General features: G+C 37.9%; 1 protein-coding gene across 6 annotated transcripts in view; it reads left to right on the top strand.

Moving 5' to 3' along the window:
* The window catches only part of PTPRK (protein tyrosine phosphatase receptor type K), a 422,368-nt gene that overhangs the window by 126,026 nt on the left and 273,017 nt on the right, over positions 1-23,325 (top strand). For all 6 annotated transcript variants that reach the window (XM_083828076.1, XM_083828073.1, XM_083828074.1 and 3 more), the window contains exon 3: positions 11,900-12,171. In XM_083828076.1, coding sequence (XP_083684202.1) covers positions 11,900-12,171 — 272 coding nt within the window. The remainder of the gene's footprint in view (positions 1-11,899; positions 12,172-23,325) is intronic.

The raw sequence follows: 23,325 nt of genomic DNA, 5'->3' as shown, positions 1-23,325 counted from the left end.
GTCCAACCCCCCCGCTCCAGCATCTGCTCAATCATCCGTTCCATCTGTGTAAAATTCAGAGACTTACTGGGCATTCAGTACTAACATGCCATGCTTGTTAAATTGCATAAGATTTTAGTATGTTCAACTGTATGCAGCTGGTGTGAAGACAGGTTGATGACTCTTCCTTGGAAATAGTACATTTCAAGGTTTACAAATTTATTTATTTATTTTCTTAACTACCTGAGTTCACTAAATAGTGCTGCAATTGTATTGATAAAGACACGACTCCTGGTTATTCTCACCTGGAGCATGAATTACTACAAAATAAGATATGTACTTCAGAGGCGAGCATGAATGATATTTTGAAGAACCGGTAAGAGAACTTGCTATGAGATCTTTCTTCTGAATATGTAGATGAATATTTTTTTCCAACATTTTAATATTGCTCTGTATAGTTTTTCCCAAAGTTTTATCAGCAGTAACTTCTATCAGTAGTTGGTTGTTAATTCATATCTTGCATTTAATCAGAGGGCTATATTTAATCAAAGGGTTATGCAGTTCTTTAAGTACAGGTCCTACACCTATGTTGTGGTTTAACCCCACCAGGCAGCTCAGCTCAGCAACATCCAGCTGCTTGCTCAGTGAGATGCAGGGGGGAATGGGAAAGGTAAAAGTGAGATGACTTGTGGGCTCAGGAAAGACCATTTAATAGGCAGAGCGAAAGCAGTGCGCACAGCAAGGCAAGGCAGAACAAGGGATTCGTTCACTGCTTCCCATCAGCGGGCAGATATTCAGCCAGTTCCAGGAAAGCAGGGCCATCACAGTTTCTTGAGAACCTGTAAAAGGAAGAAAATGTAAAAGATGATTCTCCAGTTATCTGTTGGATAAAGCAACTTTCTGAGGAAAATTGTTTTTGTAGGAGGAAAAATTATTTGGTGCCAAGAAGTGGTCCAAAATGATGGAATGACTATTATTCCGGTTTAAAATAAATAAATAAATAAATGTATTGAAATTCTTTTATAAACCCTCCTTTAAATAAGTTCAAGAAATACAGGGCATATACTTTCCTCTTCTGAAAGGTCTGTAATAGCATTTGTAATCTTCTGTTGCATATGGTAATGATTAAGGCTTATTTAACTCTTTGAGATTTTGGGTGATCCTTGGGAGTTGTATTCTCAGCAGATTGTTAATTCGTATTTTCTGCTGTCATATGCTTATCAGCCAGGGAATGACCAGTTTAATTTCTATTTTCAATTTCCATGCCTTTTGCTTGTAACAATAAGTATCTTCTCAGTGCAATTTAAATGCTCTTTCTTTTGGAAGAATAATTAGTGTTAAAGATACTCTGAATATGAATGCTGCTTCAAAAATTATGTTTTCCTATTCAGTTAAAATCTAATGACACTTAGTACTAGAAGGGAAAAAATAGCTAAAGAATTTGCTGGATTCTTATTTTTTAGTTGGTAAGAGAAAATAATCCTAAAGCTATTTGGTGAGCTTTCTTTCCTTAAAAACTTTCTGACTAGTTGAAAGAAGTTACTTTTAACTTTTTTATTTTTTTATTTTATTTTATTTGTTTATAGTTTTTGGTCTGGAAAAACCCATATCTAAATTTTTTTACTTATCTGGAAGCATTGTGGCTTCAGCTTCCTCTCGTATCTTGAATCAGTTCTGGTGCTTGTTGAGCTGTCCTGGGAACTGCGTCATTTCATTTCAAATAAACAAAAGGACCTTCATCATCTCCACTCCCCCTCAGGGTGGGACAGGAGACCTGGGTAGTCTTCTGCTGGATTTGGGCGGTTTTGCTCGTGGAAGGGTCTGATGGAATAAGAGAGGGGTCTATTTGTGTGCTGTGGTTCAGCAGCAGGGGGCTTTTGGGCCACCTTGGTGGACTTGCGTGAATTCTGCGTGAATGTGTTTCTTTGTGCCACGCCAAGTGCTCGGTATGCCAAAGACATACACAAATCTCAAGTACTCATGTTGTCTATAACACTGTCTGCCTTAGGATACTTTTAATACTTTCAAGTTTCTCTTTAATTTCTTTTCAAGTAAGTAATACCCAGCAGAGGAAGTGGTTAATTTGATCTCTGCTTATAACTCTCTCAGTAAAGAACTGAGGCTCTTTAATCAGCATTTGAAAATCTAAATGCCTCCTGGCTTGAGGAACTGTTTGGGTGTTTAGCTTATGTTCAGCAGTGGTGATGATACAGTGTCATTGTAACGTGTTCACCTGCAGGTGGATGCAGCACTGGTCTTCCATCCTGCAAACTCCACCACAATGAGCATGCGGGACAAAACTAGTGCATAGGGAGATGTCTGTGCGTTATTGCTGATTTTATCCAACCAGTTAATAGCAGAGTTACTGATAGCAATGCCGAAGCAAAATGGATTTCAACTTTTTTCTGCACCTCTATTTCATAGAGGGAGGTTGTTGCTATCGTTTGTAGTCTTTAGTGCATCTTTGTAGGACTGAATTTTCCCCGTTGCACAATGCCTTAATTTAGCATTGCCAGCTGCTTCTCTGGGAGCAGCCACATGTTGGAACAGTTTTCTTTTTGATATTAGGCTATGCAGGCATGGATGGTACCCGTTTATATGATATCCCAATCGGAGAACTTTATAGTAACTTGATCTCAGTATAGAGTTGGGAGTTTCTAATGTTCATGCTTAGAAAATGTATATTCTTCTGGACATTTCGCTGGAGCAGTGTATGCTGCTTCTTGCACAGCCAGCACAGCCACTGGATGACTGAAAAGCATCATACAGTCACCATACTGTGCAGAGCTGCTGTTACTTTCATACTAGCCCATCCATTCATGGTCGCTGGTGTTGGAAATTCATGTTGAAAGAGTGCCTTGCTTAGTTCCCAAATAAATATGAAACTTTTCCATTTGCCTTTCAGCTACTTAGTGCTCAATAGCACTATTCTTTCATGAGTTTGCTTGATGCACTGTATCAAACGTCTTTTGGTGAATGCTTTGTTGGAAGAGGCCGTTCAAAGGAGCACATCTAAACATAAATGTTCTTTTGTGCAGACGCTGCAAGCTTCCATAAAATCTGAGTTGCTGACATTTTTTTCATCTCACATTTTGGAGTACTTAGAACCTGTGTATTTGCTAAAGATCCATCACAAGAAAAAGCAGAGTGAAAAGTCTGAAGTTACCATACCTTAAAAACTGATACTGTGTTTTCGCTCTCTGCCTGGCTATAAACAAATTCATAGGCAGTTGGTTTTATGTATGAGAGAACTAGGAATTCAGACACTTCAAAAGTGTATATATTTAATGTATATTCATATGTAAAATGTTGATATGAGGAACAGAACTTCTGTAGCTGCTTAAAGTTTGAGGAATGACTTTGTTAAAACTTCTTCAGAAACTTTGCTCAGAAGAGATGTTGGGGAGTACTGGCCTACCTTTGAAGTTTTTTGTTTGTTTTGTTTTAATTGTTTTGTTTTCTTTTAATTGGTGAAAATTTTCAATGTTCTTCTTGTTATGGAGTGGGCAAGTCATGACTGATAGTGGTACCATGCCACAAGTTATACCCTTACAGTGTTGCGGCACCCACAATACTAATTTTGTGGCTAACGTGGTGCTGCTCCGATTTGCCTTGCCTGGGTCGGTCTCACTTTGCGTGGCCATGTCGGACTGTCCCCTGGGTGCTTTGCCTCTATGGAATGGAAACTGGGGGAATCCCAGTTCCTTGACCTTGCTCTAGAGCTGTGCTTTTGGCATGATCAAGTACAGAGTGGAGGGCAGGACGCCCGTTCTTGTTTGGTGAAATTGCTGTGCCTGCGCAAAAGCGACGAGCAGTTAGTGTCCATTAGGCTGAGTTTCTGTCTTTACTCTGCCCTTATTTACAGGGTGTACGTTAATGACCTGTTTCAGTGTGGTATTTTAACAATTCCCATCCTCTTTGGAAAGTAGAAGAAAGAAATAAATCTGCTGCATTTCCCAGCAAAATTAAATGTCTTTTTTTTTTTTTCCTTGTTTGTTTTTTTAGTCTTTGCAGTAAATTCTGAGTCTTGCCTTGATTTGCATTCGAGCTGTGGTGCATTGGCAGCGAGCTATGCAGTGAAGTTAAAACTGTCGATCCTGAATTTTTTTTTCCACTTTCATTTTTGACAATCTGTAAAAAAAAAAAAATTGAGACAGGTCTTCAAGAATTTGAGACTTGCGTAGGGAATAATACTCCTAGCAAGTGAAGTGTATAGATAATGTTCCAATATGTCTCCGTAGTACTCAGATACCTCTGACCCAGAACGATTTGAAGACATGTCGGAGACCTCTTGCGTTATGTCAATAATAATACTATTGGTGTATGCTTTTTAATGAAAACAATTGACTGACAGGCAAGTCAGGACATAATGATGTAGGGTGTTTTGTATGTGCATCCAGTAATGTGTTTTAAGTGGGATTACACTGCCTTTATATTTATCTCTAGATACACTCCTTAAGGTGTGAAACTGAACATATGGGGTAGGACATTAAAATTGAAGAATTTAATCAATGTCTCTCTTTTTTCATCGTTATTTTTTCAAATTGGTTTGTCTCTTTGGGTGTCAGATATTCACTATATATTGGATAATGGAAAGAGAAAGAGGAAGAGGAGGCTGTAATTGAGGTGTGTTGTTGTTTTTGAGTATGTTAAGCAGCTGGAGTATGTTCAATTTATTTACTGGCTTTGGTTTTGCCTTTTGAAAACAATACTCTTCCTGGAAGGAGAAAAAGTTAATAGCTTTTGAGGTTTTACAATTAGCCTTGACTTTTTCTCGTTTTGCAAATTACAGAAATACACAGCCCTTTGTTAAATGATTACATGGATAATACTTTGAAGAACAAACAAACATAAACACTAATGCAAGGTCAATGTACATTTTCTGTGAACTTATATAGAAGTTTCTGAACTTCTTGTGTTTGCAGTCTACTTCGAGTTGCAAACCCACTTCTGTATTTCAGTATCACTTTGTTGCCCAGTGTCACTCAAAAGCTGCCTGATACCTAATTGGGAACCATAATGTTAGGAATGTTAAGTAGGAGGTATTACAAAATGAAATAAAAAGGTCACATAGTCCTGAGCTGTAGGATAATGCACTTAATTACATTGACTTTTCACCTCATGCCGTTGATGGTGACATGAAGTAAAGACAACCCCTTCTTTTGACTTTATGGGTCAGACTTCTTTTTTCCTGACCTTGTTCAGTGAATCTATTTAAGTGTCTTTGTATTACACCCTACTACAGTGGGAAGTATGTAATTCTTTTCCCCATTAGCAAGCTGTAGAATTGAATCCACTTCTATATCCATAAATCTAGCTGCGTATAAAATTCAGAACTTCCTGTTATTTTCACCTGAAAGTGTGTCCTGGTTTCTGCTGGGTTAGAGTTAGTTTTCTTCCTAGTAGCTGCTGTGGTGCTGGGTTTTGGATTTAGGCAGAGCACAGTGCTGATACCAGAGGGATGTTTCAGTTGCTGCAGAGCAGTGCTCGCACAGAGCCGAGGCCTCTCCTGCTCCTGGTGCTGCCCGGCCAGCGAGGAGGCTGGGGGTGCCCCAGGAGCTGGGAGGGGACACGGCCAGGACAGCTGGGCCAGGCTGCCGACGGGGATGTCCCACACCGCGTGGTGCTGCGTGGAACAGTAAAACTGGGGGGTTGGCTGGTGGTGGGGGGGTAGGGGGCTGCTTGTGCGCTGGCTGGGCATTGGTCCATGGCTGGTGAGCAACTGCATTGTGCATCACTTGCCTTGTATATTCTTTGCTATTATTATTTGTACTAACTCGCTTTATTATTTATTATTTGTAGTAATTACTATTATTTGTCCTGACTATCCATTCTGTCTCTGTCCTATTAAACTGTCTTCATCTCAACCCAGGAGCTTTACCTTTTTTCCAGTTCTCTCCCCCATCCCACCGGAGGGGATGTAAGGGAGAGAAGTGAACTAACGTCTGCGTGGAGTGTGGCTGCCTACTGGGTTAAACCTTGCCAAGGTGACATAATAATGCCACAAAAATTGAAGGAGCACAATAGAAGGCAAGCAAGTTACCACCGTGTACCCTTTAAGTGGAGATTGTTTGATGGTTAGTACACGTTTGAAGGGAAGAGGATTTACAGGAGTCGAAGACCAGACTGCTGAAAATTACAAGTTTCACACTTCAAATAGAAGCCCATTTTTCAGGGAGCAAGGAAGTGAGAGAAAATAATTTGATCTGCCACATTGGTACATTAAAGCAGAAGTGTTTTATTTAAGGATTTTATTTATTTCTTTATGGTCTTAGCATGATTTCTTACCTGCAATTAACTGCTAGATGATAAGAAAGCTTGGTTTTCAGTAGGAGGTAAAACTAAGGCTTTTCCCAAATAATTAGTTAGAGCATGAATTTATTCTGAAATGATCCATCCCTGCTACTGAGCTAGAAAACCAAGTTCAGTCTTTATCAAAGTAAACAAATCAGAGAGAGATAGCTGTGAGGGATATATTTAATGATATGGCTAAGAAAAAGTGGTGCTCATCATCTCATATCTGTGTCATTGCCTTTCAGAGAGTCTGTGACTATCTAAGCACTGAATAGGCATCAAAATCCTCCTGAAGCTCAGATCCTGAAGTTGAATTCTTGACATGAGCTCACTAACGGTTTAGGGAGCAGTGTTGTTTAGCTGTTTCATGCTTTGATGTTTCTATTCTGTGTAGGAGAGAATTGTATCGGTCTTGTTGTTGTTACATCAATGATAATATTAGGAGCTATTAACTGGCAGATAAATGGGATGGACTTCAGAGAAGAAGAGCAAAAATGGGAGAGTGGAGTTTGATTTGGGGAAATATAAATGGTGTATAAATAGAAAAAAAAAACAAAGTATGGTGAGAGAAAGAGAACATTGTTTATGTGTTTTAAAGATTGTAAACTCGCAGTGATGGGTAAGACTTTTGGGAATTACTGAAAGGAGGGTGAAGCAACATAAATGTCAAGCTCAAGAAAAATGTTGCTCAAGAGTTATGATGCATTTTGTAACAGTCCTCCTGCCAGAGTAACTAAAGTCTTTTCACTTACACATGGTGAAAACCGGACGGTGAAAAGAACAGTTAACAGCAAGGGCTCTTTGTCCAGGTGTAAATGATGACTTTGGATACTGTTCACATCTAATTTCTCACAGCATCATCCAAAGATGACATTACCCTTTCTATCCTGTAAGAAGAACTTGCTCTTTCATCTTATCTTTCTTTATTCCCCTGAAGTATGGTTTTTTTTGGTACTGTTCTGTTTTTTAGTGAAGCAACTCACTTGCATTGACTTCTTTCTTGTAAAGATGTGTGCTCTGTTTCCACTAAGATACTCTTAGGCCAATATGATGGTAAAAATCGGAGAGCCTGTCTTCACTGGGATTTACTAAAATGGCTAGTCTCTGCAGTGTCTAACAGCAGGTAGGTAACACTATCTAAATGCTACCATTTACCTTTTTGGCAATGATGGTGCCTTGTCCAGACACTGACCAGGGCACTCTCTGTCCCTGTTTTTTTTAACAGGATAGGGGAAGATAATAAGATGACCAATCTTGTGGATTGAGGTAGAGAGTGAGAGATCACTTACTGGTTGCTGTCACAGGAAAAATAGACACAACTTGGGGCAAAATTTTATTTATTGCCACTTAAAATTGATTTAGATGGTGAGAAACAAAGGTAAAAACTAAAACATGGGAAATGGAGATTGCCGTCAGTCCATACCACTGGGTCTCTGCTGCTCCTTCCTCCTTGCCCTGTTCCCCTGCCCCAGTGTGGAACGGATTTCTAAATATTTGGCTCTGACAGTTGCGCTACACTCTCCTCAAAAATTTCAAATAAGGATTTAATTAATCTAAGGGTTTGTGAACATTTCCCATGCTTACACTTTGCATTTCTGCCAAGTCCAATAATATCTTACTTTATAACTTGCGATCTCCCGTCCTATCATTATTTCTCTCTGTTTTCACATTAAATATCTGGGTAATTGTTCCCTGTTGCTTGAAGTGGTTTGCTGAGGTTCACTTCCCACCTCTTGCTTTTGTACCCTGCCAGTATTACCACTAATAATCATCCAAGATGTTAGTTAGCTATGCTAACTGGCCTCTTGGCTGTTTTGTCACTCTTTCATTAAATAAATTTATTAATTTAAAGCTTTTTTTTGGTAATAATACAGTATTATAAACTTGTTTCCTGTGTTGTTTTTTTTTTAATGCAGTTATACACAAGCAATGAAATGTAGGCATAAATGTACATGTTTTCTGCAATAACTTTTATGTGAGAACAGATCATCTGCATGTATGTTTGATTGCATGGTAGCATATGCTACCATCTGCATGTATGTTTGATTGCATATTATCTTTTAATTTTTTATTTTTTTTAAAAATAGTTGTGTATATTTTGACATTTATCAACATTCTTGTGCTCTGTAGCTAGTTATTTAAAATTTAAAGGAAAATCTCATGGTACTGGCACTATTTAATCCTATTACTTCATGTCTATTAATATTTTTTAAAATATTGTTTGTTTTGATAAGTGAAGGGGCAGTAGGTGTTAATTCTGTGAGGAGTTATTTTCCTAGGGATACATCCGCGCCGTGATCCTTCTTCCAGTAGACATTGCTTTATAAAAGCAGTGTCTTGGTAGCGAAATACCTTTCAAGTTTAAAAGCATTATTGCTTGTTCTTATCAACACCAGACTATCTCAGTTTTTGCCGGACTTACAATTCTAAACCTTTTTGTTTGGAACATTATTCTTTCTGTAATTTCTATGATTCATATTATTTCTGTAATTTCTATTATTCATTACTCACTTATTTTAATGTATTGCTCAGCAATTTGTGTTACATACATATTATTATTATATATTAAATATTAAAGGAAGGCAGTGCTTTTTTTTAACAAAACCCAACAATGTACAGAGTATCTAGGGCTTAAGTTTTGTCTAAGGCTTTTAAGTTCCAACTTAAGGTACTACAAGCTGGCATAAATAAGAAAAAAAAAATTAAATCCTGTTTTTGTATATAGTATTCTTTACAAATAAAGAATGTCTTTCTTGGAGAAGGTGTAAGAAAATATTTTGTGTGTTTTTCAAAAATATAAATTTGAGGTGTGTTTTACTTTGGCATGGTCTTCCGATTTTCTTGGATTAGGTAGATGCCTGAGGAGGGAGTGAGGAGCACATTCATGAAGATAGCCTGGTAAGAAGTTTAAGAAGGGGAGGCAAGGGGAAGTAGTTTGCAAGATGCTGAACAGATGCTTTGGCTTTGTGACAAATGGTTTATGAATGCTGTCTGGAGCATTTCATGAAATGCTGTGGGACTAACACATGTAGATAGATATATGCAAATTTGCTTCTAAGTATTTTTAAATGATGAAGAATGAGGTTGGAGAAGTGGAGTATTATAAAATGTGTGTATATGCTGAAAAATGTATGTTGCTGCCTCCAAAGATTATAGCAGATGAGTTTAGTATAGGAACAAGATCTTGAAATATTTCTAGTTCGTTTGTTATTTGGTTGTGATCTTATTTTCCTCCCAGTAGCTTTATCTTGAGGTAAATTGAAAGAAATATTTCAAAAATTCTGCAAAATTTAATTCTTATATTCTGCTCCTTCATTTTCTCCCACAGATTCCCTTCAGAAAAAAAGTTGGAGGGTTTATCTCTTTCCTGCTCTTAGCTTTAGAAGTGTAGAAAAAAAGTATTTGGTGTGGAAAAAAAATATTTCGCTTTTTGTCTATTACTTAAAAATATTTGCAAGATATATGTAACAAAGGCTAAGAGGCAATGTAGATGCCTGTATAGAATCAGTGCTAATGCTGTGGAAAGTATTCTTTGTAGTTTTTCACTGATCCTTTTCACTTTTCTAACTTGTTTAGAAAAAAAAAATCCCACAATTGCTGACACACAAGCTCCCCCTGCCAAATGCATAGTATTTATTCCAAATTTTGGAAAATAATATTCTGTATTGCGTCATTCATGAGTAATCTGGTGCTTATAAGAGCATATGTACTGAGGTAGAGATTACAAGCAGGCTTTCTCTAAGTAAGTTTATTCTAGAGTCAAGAGACATAATCAGTGCACACCATTGGATGTAGTTTAGAAACACTTTTCGGAACAGCTTGTGTGCAATTTTCAATTGATTTTAAAACATAATCATTAAAGATCTCTAACAGCAAACCTACATAGTGTAATATGATTCTTTTGTGTCTTTATAAATGAGAATTAATGATGAAGAGGTAGCAATGAAGAACTGATAGTCTGCCAAATTCTCTTTTAAAGAATAAATAAATCTTATAAAAGATTCTGCTTATAATTTTAAATACTAACTAGGTGCTTATGTTGCATTGTAGTAGTTCTCTTTAACATCCCCCTCCCCCTTTTTTCTTCTTGAAGATGAGTATTAAAAGATCCCAGCACTGTACTTTAATCAGAGCTGCTTTCATTCTGTAGCATTGCCTACTCTTTTGCTACATTTTTTTTAGCACAGAATTGCTTTACAGGGCAGTAAATTGTCATCTCATACAGATGATTTGATCCATACTCCTAAATTGTCATCTTCTCCTGAGAAGATGAAAATTGTCAACAACTTTCATATTCATACATACAACTGTTTGGGTCGCCTGAGAACACAGTATTTCTTTGTTCCATAAAAATCGAAAGATGAAACTTCATGTACATAAATGTAGTAATTTATACAAATACGTACGTAAGAGAAGACTTTCAATCGATAGTATGCTCATTCATGTATATACTCACAGGACTCGTATGGGACTACTCCTTTGGACAAGTGCTTACTAATCTATGATTTTTTAAATTTAGTCTAGTTTTTGAACTATATTTTTGATGGATTTTAACTGAGTCTTCTTCAGGAGGAAGAGTTCTTTATAACAGTGCTCTTGAAGAAGTAAATAGAAGCAAAATATGATAACATGAACCTTCTGGAACCACTAAGCAAGACTGGCAAGGATTCATGTTGTATACTGAGCTGGATTTTCTCACCTGGTTGTAAAGTTTTGGCTGATGTGCAGTATCTCAGAAGCGTTGTTTTGTGGGGTTCATTTGCAAGATAGTACACTGGCATGAAGTTGTCGCTCTTGAAGAAATGAGGGTGCTATGGGGCTAGGATACTGTGAAACTGGCAGCCATCCACTTACTGTCCATTCTACAGAACATCAGGACAAACCATTTCAGCATTATGTCCTGTATCAACTTCTTAAACATCTGATTTCCACTTTCTGCCTTTGTAGCTAGGCAGGCTCAGTTTGTTCTGTATTCTGTCTACTGGTAAAATAAACATACAAGATGGGATCTCTTCCAGCAATAGAAACCTCTGTTATCCTCTCGGACCCGCTGGCAAATGTAGCAACAAACCCAACTTTTCAGGACTTCAAATGCAGCTTGCTGTCCGAAGTGAGCCAGTTCAGTTGCTAGTAGATCCGAAAATCAAGTCTGCCTCCATTTCTGGGTGGAGGAAGATCTGGTAAAGCTGTGCTGAGAAATGTGGAACTTATTATTCCATACTCTTCGTTTTCAGGAAACCTGTGGAGCAAGTTGAGAGAATTTTGGCCTTGGTGACCTCAGAATAATGATGATCCTTTGCACCTCTCATGATTTTTATTCAGTCCATCTGTGATCCTATTCCCAATTATCTGATCCTAAAACAGGAGGAAGAAATGTTTGTAGTTGGAAGCACATACAGAGGCCTTCATAGATATGCTGTCTTCTGTAGATGCTGCTTCAGTGACATTTCTAGGCATTTTATAGCATGCTGAATTTCTTCCTTGAACTTTGAGATTTTGGAATATGAAAATATATGCATTCCATCCTTTTTTACAGTGAAAATCAGTTTCTTGGCATTTATATTCTTCCTTACTACTGTTTTATTTTTCCTTTTTATTTCTCCCTTCCCACTCCCCTCTTCTTTAGGATCGTATATGATAGTGATTTCCTCAGACCACGACCCTGGAGAAAAGACTCGGCTCCAGCTTCCAACAATGAAAGAAAACGATACTCACTGTATCGATTTCAGTTACCTTCTGTACAGCAAGAATGGAGCAAACCCAGGAACTCTGAACATCCTGGTGAGGGTGAACAAAGGCCCGCTGGCAAATCCCATCTGGAATGTCACTGGCTCTACTGGCAAAGACTGGCTTCGAGCAGAGTTGGCTGTCAGCACCTTCTGGCCCAACGAGTATCAGGTAGGCTTGCAATAAATTTTTATCTCTTCATAATGCTTACAGCTAGGTCCTGTACAATTTACATTCATTCTGGTCTGTTTTTTTGGAGTACTTTCCCAGTGTCCTTAAATATCGTGTTCCATTCTGAATAAATAAGTATTTGAGGATGGGAGATTCTTATAGGAAGTGATTATTCAAAGTTATCTGTTATTGTATAACAGGGAAAAATTAACAGGAACCAAGCCTCATTAAAAGAAATGGTGAGGTTAAAGTCCAGAAACATCAAAAATTATAAACTCCGAGAAATAAATTGCCTGTGCCACTATAATTTGTACCTGTCTTCCTTCCTCTTTTGGATATGCCTGTGTTACTGTGTCTAATTACATGACTGTAAACTGTTCTTTCCACATGACATTTGCTTCATTTGCTGTGCAGGCAGAACGGTGCTCACCTAATGAGCAGCTGCTCAGGACGTGTTTGTCTCCTGTTTGCTTGCTATGGGACAAAACCACCTGCAGCGTAGCCCTGTTGTTTAGGGAGAAAAATAGTCTTGTTATTACTAGATGCTGTTATTTGATTTGTTTGATTAACCTGAGGAAGTACCCGCAGCTGTTTCACTCGGTGGGTATTTGATGTGAAGGATGAATCTCATACACAGGCATTTTTGTCCTGGCGTGCAAAAGGGGAAGAGTTGGATTAGGTACGCTCCTCAGAGCTCTTACACCGTGAGGCATTATGTCATGGTTGTGCGCAGGGCTTACAGGGCCTTGTCCAAGGATGCTCCAGGACATTAGTGCTGTTGCAAGCGGGTCGGATATCCAGGCCAGTTACCATGTGAAGCAAAATGGCCTCTGTGTTCATGATTTTCTTGACTAGAGGTATTGTGGGAACGTTTCTTAAAAGGCCTTGTTTAAAATTTTTTGCGATTGCCCGTCATCAAAATAATTTCCATGAAAAACAAGCGTCGGTGCAATTGCTAGCAGCCTTACTTATAAGGTGAAGCCAGTGTTATTTATTAGCATTTTAAATTTTTCTTGAGTTTCTGTTTCTCTGGTTTTCATATTTTTATTTATAAAGCAATTTAATCTATCCGTGACATTGAAACTATGTGGAATTGGATTTAAAGATCTGAAACCTGGTTTCATAAAGCCTGGCTTCTGAGGAGGTGTTTTATTAACCCTTTTATGTTGCTAGAAAGTAGCTTTTGGTGTGCTTAAAATAACCAGGAGCCTTTTATAGCTGTATAGTAGTAATCAAGTATAGCAGCATTATATGCAGTAAATCAGGTTTCTGCTGACAGATGGCCAGGCTTGACAATGAGATTGGTGGTTGGGGCCTTATCTTAGCAACACGGCCATTTTTCACTTGCGTTATAGCTTTCACATTATCTCTTCATAGACTGTACTGAAATTCGTTCTTTTCCTTGCTCGGTCATCCAGCAGAATATTGAAATCATGTATAACATAGTTTATTTTTAAATTAAAAATAAATCTGGAGTAGGGCTGGAAAATTGTTAATGCAGCCTGCCATGATTTGTGACTATATGACTCGTACAATTGTTTTTATAAACAGGAGGGGAAATATGCGTGCTGCCTGTGCGTGCCTGCTTGTTCGCACAAAAAACAGGGTTGGTGTTTTTGTGGTTTTAAGTGGTCCTTTGAGGCCTCAGTCAACATCGCTTTTCATGGTTGTTTTTTTGTGTGTTAGTTTTGAGTTGAGTTATTCATCGGCATGGAAGTCTTTTTTCATTTGCCTCATAGGAGTTCTTTGCTATAGAGCTCCAGCTCATGATTTTGTCACTTTGATCTACCTGTTGGGCCATGAGTTTTGCTAGCACTGAGGGGAAATACGCAACGGTTTGTAAAACGAGATGGAAGAGGCTTTTTACTAGAAGGGAGACTGGATTCCTGCCTGTCCAAGCAAGGTCACTACTAAAGACGACTGTGGAGCAGAACTGTGCGAAGGTACTTGGGTCGTCAGGTCAGCTGCATTGTGATTGCCTTCACTTTTAACTGAGGGAAAAGCTCAGAGATTAGCAGGGGCTGAGCAGCATAGTTCACGTTACAAGGAAGCCTCATACAGCGAGCTGGAAGTTAGCAGGATGTCTGTGTAATAATACTAATATAATGCTGCAGCTCAGCTAATTATCTCCTTAAAAGCATTTCTATGCTCTTCTGTGCTGGTGCAGTTTTATTGCTTCCTGTTCAAAATGAGCACAGTGGTCTTGCATATCACTGTTCAACAGTATAGATACAATTTAATATATTTTTAGATGGACTGAACGTTTCCTCTTACTTATGAAAATACCTCTTTTTTTTAAAAAAAAAAAGGAATCATTTACATCTTTTTTACTATAGTATTAAGTAATTTTTTTCTCTCTCTCTCTCTTTTTTTTTTCCTCCTTTTGAAATACAATATGATTTATTACAATAGCTTTACTGGATCAGGCTGTCTTTTTTTTAGCTTTGTATCCTGTCCCTGACAGCAGATAACAGTAGAATTTTGTAGAAGAGTTCATCATCAGGACAAACTCATGGTCACACCTCCCCAGAATACACCTCTAGCCTTGAGCTAATTTGCGGTTCAAGAACTTGGAGCATAAGAAACAAGCTAGTCCCTTTGCAGACTTCTGTTAGTTCAGTGTTTTTTTTTTTCTGTTTTTTTTTTTTTTTCCACTGATTTAAGCTTCTAGTGTCTACAGTGTATATGACATGAAATTCTAATGGCAGTTACATGTTAGGACCATTCCTGTGGGCTTCTCCAAGCATGGGACCTGTAATTCTTCTGTTCTTGTATTTCGCACTCAGGAAATTTCTGCAGTCCTGTAATGATACGGTCTGTCTTCTCTCTCCTGCTAGAAGGCATCTGCATCTTTTATTCTGTTTGTTTAACGTGGGGATGAACTGTCAAGGAAAAGGGTTTGGTTAGAGAATCCCTTGGGACTGAAGACATGATTTGATTTTGATCCTTGTTAGTTCTGGAATCTTTTTTTTTATCGCTCTGTTGGAAATGCTCCACCTTTGACCTATCTAAGGTTTACTTCAAAGGAAAACTGTTTGAGGATTTCTGTCTTTTAAACTTTATAATTGTTTGGGAGATTTGTCTTTCTTTATTGTATGTTGGTTACTACTGTCACTCATTAGTTTATTTTAGTTAAAATGTTTATTCCTGTCTGGATGTGTTGTTTTGTCTAATGCTTCTGTTCCTTTCCCTAAGTTCTTTCCTGCTTTGCACAGCAAGGATTGTACAGCTGCTGAAGACTGTTGCTGCTTTTCTGCCTTTGTCACCATCATTTTCCATTTCTCTTCTCTTGCCACATATGTCATCTTTTTTGATTTTTGTTCTTGTTGTTTTAAATGAAGGATGGGGTTGCTTTGTTTTGGTTTGTCTGCTTGAATGCTATTTTCCCTTGGTATTAATTTTTAATTTTTTTTTAATCTTCCCCAGCAAATTCCTGTTACTACTGTAGTGTCATGTCCTTGCTCAGTCACCAGTAAGGTCCAGTTTGCAATGTGAATCATGGATTTTCTGGTTTTCCTTTTATATTGCCTCTGTCTTGATTTTAGTAACTTTTGACCAGAAATTGATAAGGAAACTTGACTCGGAACTACAAATCCCAGACTTGTTAAAAATGAATTATTTGATTTCTTTATGGATCTTTAAAACTTCATTATACAGTAATGGTTCTCTGCAGCTTAAAAATAGGCTAGCTAAGGTACCTGCTTGATAGTAGTGATGATTACACTTAGAAGTGTAGCTAGCAAACCAGAAATAATGAAATCATTACCAAGTCGATGTTGTTTTTATCAGTTCAGGAAGACTAATAATGATGCTTGACCATTTAAAAGGTGTAGGAAAACTCTAGAAAGCCAAATCATCTTATTCCTGACTTGTGAATCCATATTTGAATAATGAATGTGTTATTATTTTAATATTGATGGTTTATAGGATTTATAAATGTTTAAATAGCTCAAAGACCTTGGAAAGTTATTTTCCCTTACGATTTTAAGAGCTTTTGAAACAATAACAGAATTATAACAGGATGGCAGATTGACTGAATATTAACTAATGGTGTGTACATTCAGGCCATATGCTAGGTAAGGTAAGAAACAGATTTCTTGTTAGATAAGAAAATTTGTTGTCTTTTTGGCTATTAGATCACTACTCTAAACTTACAGAGATGTGAGACTGTTGCCAAGCTGCATGTGGGAAAAGATTGGGAAAGCAGGGAATTTTATTTGGTTTGATCAGCTGATATGTCTGAAAGGAAGCAATGAGTGAATTGCTATTAGAAAGTACAGAAGTACAATCAATACAACCTGTGTGAACTGCACAGAACTGAGTTACAGGCCAAGAAGAAACCCAAGCCTCGTGAACTCCTGCTTCCTATTTATAAGCTAGATCTCCTTGATTCTATACAGTCTCTAGCCTTGAAGCGATAAGTAGAATCAGGAAAATCCAAAGAAGTTCTTAAAGAAAGGAAAGCATTCCAAAGTACTGATATTTTCAAAGGAATTAAATTTGGAATACAGAAAATGACTAAAAATAAAGACATTCTGGTTGAATAAAACTTGTAAACAGTGTAATTCTGTTGACTAAATAGAGGAGAACTTAATATGGGAAGTGTTGTATTTGAATATTTTAAGAAACACTGATAAGTAGCTAGGCAGTTCATGTTAAAGCTTGCTCTAAGTCTTGGATATTGAATTGCAAGACAGTGCAAGCCTTGTGGAAATCCCAGCACGAGCAAGAGTTCAGTGCCAGAGGAGCAGCGCTGTAGGCACGCATGAGAGGAATGCTCAAATAGGGTAAGTTTCTTTGGCCTACAAAAAGATGCAGTTCAGGGAAACATGATAAAGGTCTGCAAAACCAGGACTGCTGTGAAGAGGAATCCTCTTCTACTTCTAGAATTAAGGACTTTTCAGTCTGGTGGGGGAACCGGTCTGAAAACAGGCAAAGGGTGGCTCAGGCAGCAGGCTGTAGGCCGGTGGAAGCCTGCGTCAGGCATAGCTGTTGGGGATGCCAGATGAGTATGTAGGCTGAAGGAGACACTGAGCGAGTTCTCGGAAGAGATCTTTTAGAAATCAGTAATTATGCAAACAGGACCAGGAACTCTCATGAACTGAAATTAGCTGGAGGAGCAGAGGGTGGTTTGTCGGAAACAAAAAGGTATTGTGTACTCTTGCCCTGTTTTTACCTTTCTACAGAGGTTTCCTTATGATCACTGTTAAAGAAGGAGTGTTGGGGTATGTAGACCTTTGGCCTGAACTGCTCAAAGGCATTGTTAAATTTCATACAAAGGACAAAGGTGGTGTTTTTTTTTGTTTTTTTTTTCTTCTAAGTGTGGATGCGCATTTAATTTCTTTCTGTATTCCTAGGCATACTAATTGTAAGTTTTATATTCTGTGGTTACCTAAACCAGTCTGGTTGTATTCTGTTAAAGTTTTTGCTCTGGTAGTAGAAATGAAAGCTCATTTCTTCTGCCGCTAGCAGACCTACACCCATTTCTCTTGGCTCCTTTCAATCTAACTTGGGCTAACAGATTTTTGTGGACTTCTTAAAATTGTAATTTAAAAACTGAGCCTCTTTAACAAAAGCTTATAAGCATTACAGCATACCCTCTGTCATGTCCTGATTTACTTTTGAGATTAGGAGTTAGTCTTTGTGTTTTAAAGAACTGCATCCAGTGTTGTTGTTGGCCATGACTCAGGATGCTAGCTACTACTAAAGATTTATAGTATGACACCTAAACAGTATTTCAAAACGAATCAGTGGAAGCCATCTTATTATTTTTGATTAATACTGGCTCAATTAAAATGGCTTTTACAAGAGTAAATTAGAATTTAAAAATGAAATCTCAGAATTGTGATTCACACCATCAGAAGGCTCCAGGGAGACCTCATTAGTGCTTTTCAATACTTAAAGAAGACTTATAAAAAGATGGAGAGCAACGTTTTGCTTGGGCAGATAACGATAGGAAAGGAGAGAATAGTTTTAAACTGAAAGAGTGGAGATTTAGATTAGTTGTTAGGAGGAAATCCTTTACTCAGAAGGTGGTGAGGCCCTGGCACCCACCGTTGCCCAGAGAAGCTGTTCCTGGAGCCTCTTCCGGAGCCCTGTTCCTGGAAGTGTTCAAGACCGGATTAGATGGGGCTTTGAGCAACCTGGTCTGCTGGGAGGCATCTGTGCCTGTGGCTGTGGGGTTGGAACTGGACGGTCTCTAAGGTCCCTTCCAACCCAAGCTGTTCTATGATTCAGTAATACCTGTATGACTGAGTTTCACTCCTGAGAAATGTTTTGGTAAGGTTTGTGTAAGGAAGTGAAAGTACTCACCTGAAACAGCAGCCAGATAGAAGCTAATCTCTCCATAGGAATGCCTTAAGGACCAAGATTGAGATCAAAATATGGGCACAACAAGCAGGGAAAAGGGAGAAGTCTGAGCTTTGGTGATGTGAGAAAGAGGGGTTCCATTTAAGACAATGAGCTGAGCTGGCACTGTCAGAGTTGTTGGTGGGAAGAGAAGGGCAGGGTATTAACGTATGAAGAAATCAATGTCAAGTCTCTTGACTGTTGATTGGCATCTGGGCCTTTAAATTTTGACATTGGAAGAGTCATAAAAGGTTATACTTTGCTTCACTTACAGCTTCCAGAAAAAAATGTTTAAGTGATTTCAGTACCATTATCACTTACCTAAAGTACTGTGCAGTCCATTTGATGCTGTTTACTTTGGAGTTACATTTGAATTTGTGGGGCAGCTGTTTTTAAGATATGCTCTTTACATAGCTTGGTCATATTTGTGCATGCTTTTTGACCTTCCACTTTCAGAATCACCAGAATGATTCTGAGAACAGGCTACTTCATTCATAAATTCACCTAGTACCAATCCATACATATGGTGAGTCCTTCCAATTCCTAAGCATTCTTGGAAATAAAATACGAATCATAACTTTTGTTTTGGGGAGCAGCTAGATTTTTTCTTCAAGCAGAGATTTAAAAATTGTTTAGTAAAATGTACTGGTAAAAAGCTGACTAACTTTATAATTATAGAAAACAGTTATTTTTTCTTTTTAACAGTTTCTTTCTGAAGCCTGCAACAGGTTGTGTTTGGTAGCTGGCGGAAATCGCTGAAATGCTTGTCAGAGAGGTGCATCATTCTTCAGCATTTCCTTCATGTAATTCCTTTGAGAATACTTTGTGCTTCTTAGGGTAACTGTCCATCAATTGTTTTGCTCCTAGTTTATTAATACACAATGAAATGGCTTATATGTCTGTTTCTGTCTTTCCTCAGATGTTTTCATCTGGTGAAAACACTATTAACTGTCTTACTGCTTTATCATTATCACTAATGATGAAAAATTTGATCCCTTTGGAAATATTATCAAACACGAACAATGTTGCTTTCTTGTCAGAAATGCTTTGTAAACTGCTAAGTGTTCTCCTGACTGTTGCTTTCTAGATAACACTTAATCAAAAGAGTTTTTTTATTTTTATTTTTTTTTTAAATACAGTTTATTGAAGAGTTACTCTGAGAAATGCATTTTGGTAGTGAACTTTCTTCCTGCTTCCCAAAGACTTGTTAATACAAACAAAACATTAGCTTATTTAACTGTTAGGATAAACATGCAAGTGTGTAAGCATATCTGTCAAATTTCTGTCTTGTTTCTTATGAGATGTTTATCAATTTGGTGAGGACAAAGAAAGATTAAGTTACAGCAGAGTGATTACCAGCAAGACTGTAATAATTTAGTTCTGCAAATCACAAAGCACTTACAGCTCTCAAAGGACTTCTACAAAGTCTCATTCAGTCTCATTCCAGTCTTCAAACTGGAAAATTACAGCGCATGGAGTGAAAGTGAACGTTGCTCAAAGAAGCTCCAACATGATTGAGTTGCCAGCCTCCAGGTTTTGAGTCCTGTCAGAAATGTTGGAGGTTTCATTGAACCTCTTTAATTTTTCTTAAAAATGACGGTGCTAATGTGCTGGTTTTGACTCTTCTGTGGCATAAAAACAGCCATATATATATATATATATATATATATATATATATATATGTAGTTATATATATATATATAATATATATTTCCCAATCCAAGGGTTATTTGTGAACCTAGAAGGTTTAGGAACTTTTAAACTGTCATGTGAGGATGTACATAATTACTACCTTCATGGATTTAATTTTGTTAGCCTCTTCGGGCTTTTGTGTCTGCTACACTAAAAGGACAAAACATGCTAAACTAGTGTCAAATTTTACAATTAGAAATAGAGATTATTGTTTATCATATAAAATTTGTCAACCCGGTCTAAATTGGTGACTGAAGTGTACTTCTCCACTGCAAGCAGAGAAGACCCTGCTGCTGCAAAATGCAGAGACAGCTGTTCCAGCAGGGGGGAGAAGGAAAGACTTTTGCCACCTTGATTTTTACAAGCTAGATCATTTCGGCAATGATCTAGCTTTTCACAAATAGCATACTGCTCAAAGATTACTTCTTCCCTTTTTCTTTTTCCTGTTTAAGTTTTTCAAAGTCATCTTTTCCACTGCTTTGCTTTCTGTTACATTACATTCTGTGAGTGGCTTTCTTTTGTTCTGCCATGTTCTGGGTTTCCTTTGCTACCTTTATGATGTGAACTTCTTAAAACTAGTGTGGAAATGTCATACTTGAAGTGCTGGAGGAAGGAGTTGTATGGCTGTACATACGAGGTGTAAAATTCTCTTTTTTCCCATTGAATAACCCCATTTCTGTAAGGCTGATGAGTATTTTGACTTTTTTTTCACCGTTCCCTGCAGGATAGTTAATATCTTCAGGGCAAGATGACCAAAATATAGTGGATGCTTGGCATTTCCAAAGGCAAGGGAAGGATTTGGAAGTTAATGTGCTGTATGAGATCCCAGTATAAATTGCCTTTAATTGCCTTAAAGTCTCAGGTAGAAAACTGCCTGCCTGTAAACTCAAGAAGACTCACTTTGAGATAAATATGTAATATTTTTAGCCAGTGCTTAATTTCTGATGAAATATATGTGACTATAACCTCACTGCTTTTCCATGAAACATTCTACTCATCAGCAAGGCGGTATGCAAATTTTATATTATCCTTGATTACCAAGATTACGAAAAGCCTGTGGCATTCCCCTTCCCGTCATACCGCACGATCTGTCAGCCAGTGAAGAGTGAAACACACTATTGGTAATCAGCTACCTTGGAGTGCCTGATTCAGTTTTTCAGAATTACAAAATTGACTTAAATCATCGTGTGTAAACAAAGAAGATCAGGATGGTTCTTTTTGTCAAGATTTTTCTTTTTTAGGGTTTTTGTCTATGCTTGGAAGGCACGAGTACTTTATATATAAGCAGCTGAAGTTTTGTCATCCTTCTAACAGTTTTTGGAAGATCCTAAAAAAAAGATTCTAAGAAAAATTGTGAATATCACAGTATCAGGCAGCTGGTGGTGATACATTCTCCCATCCTGCTCCTAAAAGATGTTTTTATTCATATGAAAAGTGAAATGAATGAAAGAGGTTATGGCAGAAATCAATGATATATGCTTGAAATAGATGGTTAGAGGAGAGCAGAAATTGGTAATACTTTATTTCATCATACAGGTTCTGAAAAGATTCAGAATAATGAATTGTGCTCTGCTAGGGGCTTGCAGGCTATGACTAAGTGAAAATAAATAAAAGGAAAAGGATAATAGTGCAGTGTTGAATCAGTACCAAAAGTCCCCTAAAATCTCTGAGATTCAAAAACTGGAACCAACTCACTCTCCAAATTGATGTTCCTTGAACAGACAGGAACTTTGGCTTAAAAATCTGAACTCATCACTGGTAAGATGTATTGTTGTTAGCTATTTTTTTTGCTGTTTTTTCCCCCCTAATAATGCTAATGTTGAAAAAAAAATACCGAGAATTATGCAGCCCACTTACCTTTCTTTTTCTCCTTTTCTGACTTTTATTATTAGGGCAAGATGAAATGCTCCAGAGGAAAATTGTTTTGAGTTTGTAACATTGTGTGCACAATGTGCTGTAGGTTTTTTTTTTTTCTTTTTTTTCTAATGCTAAGTGGTGAACAAGCCTGAGGCGGGGAGTAAAGTGCAAAGGTTTTCATCATCCAGAAAAGTATCTGATAGGAATCCTTTGTTGACTGATGATATGACCTCCTCATAGGGAAATAAATTCCTCACATCTTTTAGATTCACTCCACCCTGTGTGTAGTTCTGTTCTTTAGTTTAGACTTTGTTTGAGGTGACATTGACAAACTAACTGAGGTGGTTGCTCTGAAGGTAAAATTATTCAAAATTCAAATACAGGGGAAGAATTGGAGTCTCAATTTCTTTATGCTGAGATCGCACTCCAATCAATTATTCAAGGTCTGTGTATTTAAACAAACAAAGAAACAAACTGTTGTTGATTTTCCCCCCTTTGCATAAAATATATTACAAAGAATTTAAAGAGCACACCCTCCCACCCCTTTTCCTCTTGCCCCTTAATGCCAGAGTGAAGTAAATGATGCCCCTGTTCGAGATATTCTGAAGCACCATCTGGAATAGAATAATTTTCTGGCTATAAAGTAGATGATGGGAAGTTTGCAAGCTAATCGTTGCCCTGTGAGATGCGGGGCGATGGCGTGGTCAGGCAGCTAGCACTCTGGGCTCAGAGCCAGGAGCTGTCACATTGTAGTCCTTGCAGACATGTTATTTTGTTCTTTGAAAGATCTCTATCTGTCAGTTGTGCAGCTCCTTTGCTATTTTTTTTAAATATCTTTATGTGCAGCTCCCAGGTTTAAAGAATCGGTACAAGATTTGTTGGAGTGGATTACTAAAACAAAGTACCATGGCTTCCAAGAAGAAACACAGTGTAATCCTGTAGGCCAGTCTGTTTTTTTGCCTGGTTTTGTGTGTCCTCAGGTTCTGATGAAGTCTTCTGCATGTGGTTCATGAGACCTTTACACATACAGTTGCTGGAATAGGGTCCTGTAGCTGGAAATCTTGCTTTCGGGTTGAGAGTTGCTGGCTGAGGTTTTGTTGGTACACGTGCCAGGATTACCCCATCTCTGCCTGCATCTCAGTCAGGTAACAACAAACGGAAACCTGACCACTGGCTCTTCCTCTGTGTCAAGCTTGGGACAGTACATTCGTGCTCAACATCTGCACGGCAGAGCTAAGGAGCAGCTTCCCCTTTGGC

This window comes from Anser anser (genome assembly GCF_964211835.1).
Source record: "Anser anser genome assembly, chromosome: 3".
Classification (NCBI taxonomy): domain Eukaryota; kingdom Metazoa; phylum Chordata; class Aves; order Anseriformes; family Anatidae; genus Anser; species Anser anser.
The sequence above is the reverse complement of the archived record's forward strand: the minus strand, read 5'-3'. Positions and strand labels throughout refer to the sequence as shown.